The following is an 11,204-nucleotide window of genomic DNA, read 5'->3' on the forward strand; positions in this document are numbered from 1 at the left end:
AGACCTGTGTGTAAACAAAGGACTCTCTCCTGCCAGCAGAAACATACTGTGTATTTCTCTGCACAGAGAAATACGCAGCAGTATGTTTCCCAAGTAAAACACACACAATCAAACAGCACAGTTAACCCTTTGATCGCCCCCAGATGTTAACCCCTTCCTGCCCAGTGTCATTAGTACAGTGTCAGTGCTTTTTATTAGCACTGATCACTGTATTAGTGTCATTGGGATGTCAGTGGCAGTTAGTTCCCACCCATTGTCAGAATGCCCGCTGCAGTCCCGCTATAAGTCACTGATCCCTGCCATTACTAGTATATATAAAAAAAAAATTCCAGTATATATACCACCATTTGTAGACACTATAACTTGCATGTCAATCAGTTAATTTACACGTATTGGATTTTTTTTTAGCAAAGACATGTAGCAGAATACATTTTGGCCTAAATTTTATTTTATTAATTTTTTCTGAACAAGTTTAATAGCAAAAAGTCAAAAATATTGTTTTTTTCTCAAAATTGTCTGTCTTTTTTTGTTTATAGCGCAAAAAATAAAAACCGCACAGGCGACTGAATACCACTACAAAAAAGCTCCATTTGTGGGAACAAAAGGGTATAAACTTCATTTGGGTGCAACATTGCATGACCGCTCAATTGTCAGTTAATATAACGCAGCAGTGTATCGCAAAAAATGGCCTGGTCAGTAAGTGGTTAAAAAAAAAAGAAACAATAAACATGTCTATACTTACCTGCTGTGTGCAGTGCTTCTGCACAGAGCAGTCCAGATCCTTCTCTTGTCCGGTCCCCCCCAGCTCCTGGCTCCTCCCTCCTGCCAGGTGCCCCCACAGCAAGCAGCTTGCTATTGGGGAACCCTGCTGCCCTGTGTGGCCATAGCTTGGCCCTACCCCTTCTCTCTTCTGTGATTGACAACAGTGGGAGCCAATGGCTCCTGCTTCTGTCTCAGCCAAAGAGGAGAGGAAGTCCTGGGATAGCGAGACTCCAGTGCACAATGCTGGAGGGGGGCTCAGGTGAATATTAGGGATGGGGGGGCTGCACAGAGAAGGTGTTTTAGCTTCATGAAGGTAAAACAAAAGCCTTGGGGCCACTCTAAGCTTTGATAATAAACCTGGAAGCTGATTGGTTTGTGCGCAGAGCAGGGGCGGACTGACCATTTGGAAACGAGGGACCGGAGTCAGTAGGGGGGCCCGATAAGATGCCCCTGGTACCTTTTTCATAGGCTTTTTTGAGTTTGGGCAAGGACACAGGGGCCCCATGATCCCCTATTGCCCGGGGGCCCCATGAGTTGTCAGTCCACCCCTGGTGCAGAGTTGATCTTTCCCGTTTTAGCAGATAACCTCCAGTGCAAGGGTCACGTGACTGAGCCCCATAGTATCAGGTTTCCATATGTGTTACTTGCAGGTGTGGAGGGGTCAGGTATCTATGTGTTCAGTAATGGCCAGTGTACAGATTACCGGCGCGGTACACGTATAGAGGTCAGAGGAGCCCTCCCGGGGATTACTACTAATAATGGATCAGTGTGCACAGCAGGGAGCTGTGTGCGTCTTCGGGGTCAGTCGGTATTCACACGTCTTCTGTCAAGGACACGAGAGTCACCCCTCACCCCGGCCACACACAGCCCGGCCTCTCCCGCCACACACCGCCCGGGAAGGACACGACCCCCCTCCCGCTCCTCACTCACCCCACAGTCGTCCTTTCAGGACTCCTCGGGTATTTGGCCTTCTAGACCACAACAGCGTCCCCTGTCCCCACTTGTAAACCAATATGGAGGATTCGGCAATCTTCGGAAAGCGGGTCTAGACCAATCAGAAGCTGCTCCAGTCTTTCGGTTCTTTTCGGAAAAACTTCGACAATCTCCGGATAATTACGGCCAATGACTGAGCACCTACAGACTACATAGACAATGTTCTGTGCGCGTTTCCACACCAGTTACACATGGACCGTTACGTGTGAACAACAAGTATAGAAGTTAGAAGAAGAAGGCTATCCCTTAACAAAGATGGCTCCTCTCAGCTCTATTCCCTGACTTTAACACCGAGCCCCGCCCTGAAGGCCGTGTCTGGAGAGACGTCATGAGTATAAAAGCAATGGGGTGCGGGTCGGGGGCCTCTTTCTTCCACGCGGGTGTAGAGTGAGCGGTGCAGCAATGGGTTTCGGAGACCTCAGATCTACCGCCGGCCTCAAGGTGCTGAATGAGTTCCTTGCTGACAAGAGCTACATCGAGGGGTCAGTGAGAGAAGTAAATATCTCCAGTCATGGCGGCTCGCTGTGTGTTATGTGGGCAGGAGTGCTTCTTGTACGGTGGGCTCGGTGTGTGCGGAGTGTTATTACACCCGGGGGGTCAGGCTGGTGTAGGCCCGGATACAGGGAGTAGACAGCCCGACCATGTCTGTAGCCGCTTCCTGAGGAGACACGTGGCGGGAGGCCTGAGGTAGGAGGAGGCCGCATTGTACTGTACAGGCCTCAGTCTTGGACACCTCTTCCTCCACACACTGCATGGGGGCTGCAATGGCTGAACGAAGGACATCACCTTCTCTGACCATGGACATGATTGACTTGCACCTTTAGGCCTTGTGCACACCTATTCCCTTTAATGTGCGTTTTTTTGTGTATAATGGCATAGGGTAGGTCACCCTATATGCAACACACGTATGATGCCTGTTCTTGGAATACACAGGTGTGAATGGGGCTGGAGGAGCTGCTCTGTAGGGAGATAGTTGGCATGGATGCATATTGGCCTCCAAAAGCCCTTTCATATGGGCACCTTCTGTTCCGATCAGGAGATCTGTCTGAGCAGGTGCATGACAGGTTCGTGTTCACTCTTCTGCAGAGCGTACACACAGGACTCCTCTGATCTAGGGGCGGCTGGGTGCAGATGGGCTCTGCCTGTTTACATTTGGCTGCCTCTGATCTGGTCAGGCCAAACCAGGTGAGTCTGATCAGACCCAGAGGTGGTCTATAGTTAGTTTACCCCTACTGGTCCGTAGGAGTACATGGACCTTAAGATCAGGCTCGCCTGAAAAACTGACAGATGGACCTGTTTGGATCACGTGTGTGAAGGGGCCCCACAGGTGCTCTTGGTATTGAAGTGGGCAGCACAGTGGCTAAATGGTTAACAGATTCGTCTGGCAGTACAAGGGTTGTTGGTGTGAATCCCAACCATGGCACCACCTGCCTGGCGTTTGCATGTTCTCCCTGTGCCTGTGTGGGTTTCCGCCCACACTCCAGACATGCTAATAGGTTAATTGGATCCTGTCTAAATTGGCCCTAATATGTGTATGTATGAATTTAAGTTGGGGACCTTAGAATGTACACCCCTTGAGGGTTAAGGACTGATGTGAATGTATTATATATCGGAAATAAAGTGTAGTATTACACAGGATTTCTATAGCACCATCAGTTTGCACAGCGCTTTATAAAATGAAGGTAGACATTAGTTACAATACAATTTTGTACAAGAGGAAACAGAGGGCCCTGCTCGTCAGAGCTTACAATTTAAGAGGAAGGGTTGCGTGATACAAAAGGTAATAGCTATGGAGGATGAGCTGATGGAGGAAATAAAAAGCAGGTGACTAGTTAGGATAGGCTTCTTTAGAGAGAAGGGTTTCAGGGATTGTCTAAAGGTGGATAGATTAGAAGTAGTCTGACAGATTGGGGTAGGGAGTTCCATAGGATGGGAGAAGTCCTGGAGGCGAGCATGGGAGGAGGTTACACGGGAACTAGACAGAAGGTCTTGGGAGGATCGATGAGAGCGGTTTGGTTGATATTTTGAGACCAGGTTGGTGATGTAGCTGGGGGAAGAGTTGTGGATGGCTTTGTACGTTTAGTATTTGAGTTTTATTTGTTGGGCAAGTGGAAGCCAGTGGAGGGATTGGCAGTGTGTATTAGAGTAATTGGGTCCTAGTCAGATCTAAAGCCTGCCATAGATTGAGCCATTTTTCTTTCCTGCAACCCATGAGCATAGTTGATGGGGATCCCTCCTGTGGAGCCATTGTGGTGGTCTCCTGGCAGGGACAGCTTCCCCCCCCCCCACCAGAACAGTGATTACTGCTAGCAGCTATAATGGCTACTAGCAATATGTGCATGTTAAATCTGACAGGCTGGTTCAATCAAAGTTCATCAATGAACTTGGGTACATTCGGCCTTGCCCATACATGGTTCAAATAGATTCAAACCATCTGTAGCTGGCTTAAAACTGGCCATAGACTGTACAGTCCTGTATAGCCTCCTTATAAGCTCACCGCACCAGTTATGCTGACTGTAGATTTATTTTTTTGTTCAGCCAGGGGAATGAAAGATTCCTCCAGCCACACAATTTGAGGTGAATGGAGGAATCCCCCCTGCTGAGACGTGTAATGTGTCAGGACTCTCTGCTGTCAGAATACACCAATCAGCAGCTGCTGATGGATGAACTTAAAAAAATTCATGTTCCACACAAGTCAATTGATGATTGACATCTGTTGAGTGGGGGTGACCACACATGGATCAAAGGTCATTTGGTTTCTGCTAAACTTAATGAATTTTATCTTTGGCTAGCTTTACAATCTGTACCAGTTTGGATACATATTGGGTAGGTCTCAGGGGCGGACTGACAACTCATGGGGCCCCCGGGCAATAGGGGATCATGGGGCCCCTGTGTCCTCCCCCACACCCAAAAAAGCCTATAAAAAGGTACCAGGGGCATCTCATGAGGCCCCCTACTGACCCCGGGCCCTTGGGCAGTGCCCGAGTGCTCAAATGGTCAGTCCGCCCCTGGTAGGTCCTTATGCTATAGTTTTGATAAATCTAAAATTGGTAGAATTGTAATGTATATAATCATTTTAGATTTGCAAATTCTTTTAATAGAATGACTGTACTAGACAATCAAAACAGGCAGGCCTTTGCACTACACATTTGATGGTATGGTGGCCATACACAATGCTAAAAAATGATTGATTCCTGTTTCCCGTTTGAATCTGAAGTCAACCACATGAGACAAATGGCTGAGCAATGAGAGCAACAGATTATTGATGGTCTTGATTACCAAAATTGAGGGGGGAATTGGCCTACAGGGTTTTTTACCACCCTTGTTTATATGAAAATCATTGGACACACAAATGCCCTCAAATGACCCTGTATGACTTTAATTTGTTTTCCCTTCCATGCCACAACCAGCTTACTGGGTCACTCATTAAAACTAGTGTGACCCACCCCATCCTACCTAGGATATGCTATGTTAGGAAGTGTGCCTCTAGTACATGTTCAAAGCCTGCCCATGTGCTTTCTTCTCTCCCTGTCGCAGCTGAGTTTGGTTTGTGCAGTGGGGGGAGGGCACGCTGCATGTTAATGAAGAATAGCATTTTACTGCAGTACTGTGGGGCACATGCCCAACATATGGGAGGGGTGCTCACTCTAACAGACTCAGAGTTGTATACAGCTTACAAGTATGGTGTGTGTAAAAAAAAAAAAAAAAAAAAAAAAAAATCCTTTCCAAACAGCTTTAAATCTATTGGACACTGGAATGCATGGATACATTTTTAATTGAGAAGGACCCCTAACCTTTTAATGCACTTCCTTTGCCATGTTGCGCTGTGGTGCCATTCATCTTGAATTGCATGTCCACACTTGCACTGCAAAATGCAGTTTGCACAATTTTTTCACTTCAGGTCTGCAGTGCAGAAATGCAGGTACATTGTAGGGCATGGTGCTCAAGTGTGAACTGGCTCTAGTGTTGTGGTAATATGCATGTTTACCAAAATGTGTATAATGAAGTGCCATTTTGCATGTACCTCCAATGTACAAACCAGTAATTAACAATATCCGGTGCCTGCCTGACTGAACATTTACATCCTATAGATTTTGATGGGGTGTGTTTATGCGCAGGAGATATGTCCTTCAAGCCTGTGGTTGCAGTTGTGCGCAGTTAGTGTTGGGTTTGGCAGGCTAGCACATTGACTGTTGTGCATTGTGTATGTGTACTGGTATAAATGGTGTTTATTTTTCTCCTTTAGGTATGTTCCCTCCCAAGCTGATTTTGCAGTATTTGAGGCGCTCTCAGGAGCCCCCCCTGCTGAGCTTTTCCATGCTTTACGTTGGTATAACCACATCAAGTCATATGAGAAGCAAAAAGCCAGGTGAGTAATGAAGCTGCCTGCCTCCCTCATGCGGGAACAGATGTGTAATGCAGTGCTGTGTGGCCCTTTCCCAGCTTCTAAGATGAGTTCTAACTTAAACATTTAAGGTGCTCTGAAGACTTGAAAAGGCCTAGTGCAGGGGTAGGCAACCTGCGGCTCTCCAGCTGTTGTGGAACTACATTTCCCATGAGGCATTGCAACATTACAAAACTGACAGTTACAGCTATGACTCGCAGAGGCATGATGGAACTTGTAGTCCTACAACAGCTGGAGAGCCGCAGGTTGCCTACCCCTGGCCTAGTGCATGAATTTCTTGACTGCAGGCTAGAATTGAAAGTTTGCATTCTTATATTGACTATGAATATCTGCTCATAGTTTGCCTGGAGTAAAGAAACCCTTGGGAAAATACGGTCCAGTCAATATTGAAGACACAACAAACAGTGCACCTAAGGAGGCTAAAGAAGATGATGATGACGATGACATTGACTTGTTTGGCTCAGATGATGAAGAGGTAAATTTGCAATAATCAGCTTAATAGTGTCGGCTGCTGTGTAGCAACAAACAATACATGGTTAATGGAGCATGTTGGGAAGGTTATGCAAACTCTGGGGTGGTTGTACTTTTACTACAACAGCCCTTTTATCTGGAGCACCTATGAATGTCTGTCTCCAAGTTACTAGCCCTATACTTTAGTCTTGTTCCACTGCCTAGCCAATCAATGATAATCATGCTCTGCCTTGGGAACAAAAACCGCTGAAGCTATAAAGTGAGGCACTGAGTAATACCTGCATATTTTGCAGCAGCCTACTGTTCTGATGTGCAAAACTTTGACTTTCTTGATGTGGTGAAGCTTTTTGCCACCTGCAATTGTGTTTGCCAGTGAGGTTACCCATTATGGGGATGGGCCAGTAGAGTCTTAACAGTAAGCTGCATCAAGACCTGGAACAGTCGGTCGCCCTGGCTACAGGAGGGTTTGGGAGACTGCTGCAGATATGTGGTGCCTGCACTTGTACCTACAGCAGTTTTGATGCCCGTGAGTCTCATTCAAGGTAGGTTCAGAGCTAGGAAGATGTAACTTGATTTTTTTTTTTTTTTTTTTCCAAACAGTTTAGTGCTGTGTTGTAATCTGGTGATGTGATGAATTCAAACACCATCTTTCGGCTGAGATGTGATGTACACATTCTATTCTGACACCAGTCTGATGAGCAGAAAGTTGTGAGCATTGATGTGGCCATCCTGTTTCAGTAATATTTCTTCTTCCACAGGAAAGCGAAGAGGCACAGAGAATCAGAGAGGAGCGCCTGGCACAATATGAATCAAAGAAATCAAAAAGTGAGTGATTTAGAAACCTTGGGAGTTGTAACTTTGTAGTCACAACATGCTTATGTCCACAGATACTGGTCTGGAATTGTGTGGCCATGTCACAGTTCCAGTATTCCTCCTGTGGCAGAGAAAAGTGTTCAGCAGAGATTTCCTCTCAGCCCATCTGAAGGGGGCACTCTCTGGCACAAACATTTTTTATCCAGGAGTTCAGCAATGTCTAATCAACAGGAATCCTAGTGGAGTTTTTCTTTGGGGGGGGGGGGGGGTTTGCACATTTGTTTTCCCCCCAGCCCGGACACCACCCCCCATTGATTTCTCCGTCACATCCAACAACGCTACCATCAAATCCGCCCTGCAGGCCAGAGTACTTGGTGTAATCCTGGACTCCAACCTATCCTTTCAACCCCAAGTCCAATCTTTAACAAACTCGTGCAGACTCCACCTCCGCAACATCGCCAAAATCCGCACGTTCCTAACCCCAGAAACCACTAAACAGCTCATCCACTCCCTCATCATATCACGACTCGACTACTGCAACTCCCTCCTCACTGGCCTGCCTCGCCGCTGGCTATCCCCGCTTCAGTCCATCCTGAATACGGCTGCCAGACTCATTCACCTTTCCAACCGCTCTGTCTCCGCCACCCCCCTCTGCCAATCCCTCCACTGGCTTCCGATTGCGCAACGGATCAAATTCAAAATCCTAATGCTGACGTACAAAGCTGTCCACCATACTGCCCCGAACTACATCACTGACCTAATATCCAAGTACCGCCCAGCACGCACACTCCGCTCCTCACAAGACCTCCTTCTCTCTAGTTCCCTGGTCTCCTCCTCCCATGCCCCCCTCCAGGACTTCTCCAGGGTGTCACCCATCCTCTGGAACTCCCTGCCCCAACCCATCAGACTATCACCTACTCTCTTCTCCTTTAGGCGCACCCTGAAAACCCATCTCTTCAGGGAAGCCTAACCCACCCCCTGCTAACTTGCCGACCTCCTCCACTCTTCCTACCACTCCATCCCCCACAGCTATCTCCTCCTGTGCCACTATCCCCTCCCTCCTAGATTGTAAGCTCGAAAGAGCAGGGCCCTCGATCCCTTCATGTTTTGCATTGTATTGGTATTGTTCTGTCCCCCTTTGTAATGTACAGCGCTGAGCGAACTATTGGCGCTTTATAAATACTGTATAATAATGAGCAATCTGTTGCACTATGTTGCATGTTAACATAGGTTGCCACAAATCCATCCCACACGTGACTTTAGCAATGTTGCACTCTACTACGCATGTGGTTCATTACCCTCTACTGTATAATGTTGGTGTGATTGTGCTATCCATGTATCAGTGCATTCTGGGGCCTTCAGTGTGTAAATATAGCCTTAATATACTTTACACATTGTGTGGAGGCAGCTGTGCTTCACTGCAACTTCACAAGTCAAGGTCTGGCTGAACCACAGCATGAACTAGTCTAAGGTATCAGACTCCTAGGATGATTCTGGAAGCTAGACCATCTGATCTTTTTTTTGCTGCAGATCACACGAGGGAGGTTGGTAGTTTATTCCAGACTATGTAAAGTAATGTAATCTGGCTAGGGAGGGATGTCCCCCTTTTATTTTACTTAGTATGAGCTTTATGGGTAGGGTTCCTTCTAGGTGGTTAACTTCTAAGCACTATTGTCATGCTTAAAAACATGTGACCTTATGACTTTAAAGATCAACACTTAAAAATCCAGCCCATTGTTTAACAGACATGCCTAATGACCTCCAGACAACTGATAGAAGTTAACTTTAACTGTCAATCTTCTGTGTTGTAGAGCCTGCACTAATCGCCAAATCTTCAATCCTGCTTGATGTGAAACCATGGGATGATGAAACTGACATGGCAAAATTAGAAGACTGTGTCAGAAGTATTCAGATGGATGGCTTGGTTTGGGGGGCATGTAAGTATATTAATGCTTGTATGGATCAATCACTAGTGGCTAACCTGTGGCTCTCCAGCTGTTGTGGAACTACATTTCCCATGAGGCATTGCAAAGATGGGAAGTTACTGGCTTGCAGAGGCATGATGGAACTTGTAGTCCTGCAGCAGCTGGAGAGCCGCAGGTTGGCCACCCCTGCGTGGCTTAAATGATGATTTAAAAATCACCATCTTTCGGCTGATAGACATGATGGATTGTTTTTATATCCTGATTTGCCACAGTTTTCTTGAGGGTTGTAAACTGAATTTGAGTGAAATCAGAAATTGCATGACTGTTGCTTAAGTCCTCTGTGTTCTAAATGGGAAAACTATCTCCTAGATTGTAAGCTCCAAGGAGCAGGGCCCTCCTATCCCTCTTGTATTGAACTGTATTGTTGCTGTATTGTCTCCCTTTATATTGTAAAGTGCTGAGCAAACTGTTGGCGCTATATAAATCCTGTATAATAAGCCATTTTTAAACTTGCATTTGTTCCCTAATATTAACCAGAGGATGCCCTTAAGTCTTGCTAACAAATTGTGTCCCCCTTTTTGAAATTCCACTTTTATCAGGAAATGTCTAAGGGGCCTTAATTTGTTTAGCACTATTTTGCTGTCCAGAGTGTAGGCTCTTTAATACAGGAATCTTACTAGATGGGTTACCAGGTGAAAATGTGGGGAAGCCAAAAAGAAAACTAATGCAGCCACCACATCTAATGATTGGTAAGCCCCAATAATAAATTGGGCTTAATACTACTTCACATAGCTGTACTTTAAGCTTATGGCTCAGAGTGAACTTATATCAAGGTGTAAGTATGCAGGCAACCACTGCTAACTTGTACTGAACGTAGCTTTTCTCACCTAGTCTTAACTTTTTTTTATTTTTTTTTCTTCCTACCAGCCAAGCTTGTTCCTGTTGGGTATGGAATAAAGAAACTGCAAATCCAGTGTGTTGTGGAAGATGACAAAGTTGGCACAGATGTCCTAGAGGAGAAAATCACAGCATTTGAAGACTATGTACAGTCCATGGATGTTGCTGCCTTTAACAAGATCTAATTAAATACACAACACTGCACTTCGTTTGGGCACTTAAAATAAAAAAAAAAAAACTTGCTGAGATTCCACTTTTGTCTCCTGTGTATTGTGTGCAGTCCTGTGAAATCTGAACTTCCACATTTTTTTGGAATGGCATATGTCTTGCAGGATTCATAGGAAGCCTGAGACCCCAGTGAACATGCTCAAGATTGAGTAGTTGATTGAAGAAAATGAATCCAGAAACACTTTTGGAAAGTACCAAATATGCTGCCAGGTTTGACAGCTCTGAACCCAATCTGTGGTTGGAGTATAGGGGAAACATCCCTCTGTCTCAGGAGGACCAGTTACCTGCCCAATGGTGAACTTCAGCAGTAGCCTGATATCGGCTGATTCTGGGTCACAGGAGGACAAAACTAGTACTTCTGTGATCCACAAGAGATACTTTAGCCATACTAAATGTAATGGGTACAGCACGTGTGCAACATTAACATAGTTGTAAACCCAGATTACAAAAATTTAAATACAAAAAGCTGACCCTGCAAAGTGTGCACATGCACAATCTGGCAGGGAAATGAGCAGCCTGTCATCTGTACACCCAACACGTGCAAAATTGTCACCATGCCTCTCCTTTGACATATACGCAAAGGAGACTCGTGCATGAGTGAAGGGAGAGTCTCCTGTCTCGGCTTGAGTGGAGGTCTGTTTAGTTTCAAGGGGTTGTTAACCTCATAGGCTTTCACTAATCCTCTTCCAGGACAGCTACTTGATAGGCTC

At 45.9% G+C, this 11,204-nt stretch overlaps 2 protein-coding genes across 2 annotated transcripts in view; one reads left to right on the forward strand and one right to left on the reverse strand.

Moving 5' to 3' along the window:
* The window catches only part of NDUFS1 (NADH:ubiquinone oxidoreductase core subunit S1), a 55,535-nt gene extending 53,673 nt beyond the window's left edge, over positions 1-1,862 (reverse strand). The window contains exon 1 of the mRNA XM_089670987.1: positions 1,693-1,862. The gene's annotated coding sequence lies outside the window, so the exon portion shown is untranslated. The remainder of the gene's footprint in view (positions 1-1,692) is intronic.
* A 219-nt stretch (positions 1,863-2,081) lies between these two features.
* EEF1B2 (eukaryotic translation elongation factor 1 beta 2) lies at positions 2,082-10,519 on the forward strand. Its single transcript, XM_089671000.1, has 6 exons — positions 2,082-2,237; positions 6,002-6,124; positions 6,500-6,635; positions 7,390-7,456; positions 9,256-9,381; positions 10,297-10,519. The coding sequence occupies exons 1-6, from the start codon at positions 2,158-2,160 to the stop codon at positions 10,449-10,451; spliced, it is 687 nt and encodes a 228-aa protein (XP_089527126.1). The 5' UTR covers positions 2,082-2,157; the 3' UTR covers positions 10,452-10,519.
* The last annotated feature ends 685 nt before the right edge of the window (positions 10,520-11,204 follow it).

The sequence above is a fragment of the Staurois parvus genome, unplaced genomic scaffold (assembly GCF_062004578.1).
Source record: "Staurois parvus isolate SC_StPar_1 unplaced genomic scaffold, SC_StPar_1.0 ptg000011l, whole genome shotgun sequence".
In the NCBI taxonomy this organism is placed as follows: domain Eukaryota; kingdom Metazoa; phylum Chordata; class Amphibia; order Anura; family Ranidae; genus Staurois; species Staurois parvus.

What these genes read in the sequence shown, in the direction of transcription:
- EEF1B2 (XM_089671000.1), top strand. Translation starts at nt 2,158, where the DNA reads ATGGGTTTCGGAGACCTCAGATCTACCGCCGGCCTCAAGGTGCTGAAT. An exon ending in GACAAGAGCTACATCGAGGG is followed by an intron (nt 2,238 to 6,001) that starts GTCAGTGAGAGA and finishes TTTCTCCTTTAG; the next exon opens with GTATGTTCCCTCCCAAGCTG. An exon ending in TATGAGAAGCAAAAAGCCAG is followed by an intron (nt 6,125 to 6,499) that starts GTGAGTAATGAA and finishes ATCTGCTCATAG; the next exon opens with TTTGCCTGGAGTAAAGAAAC.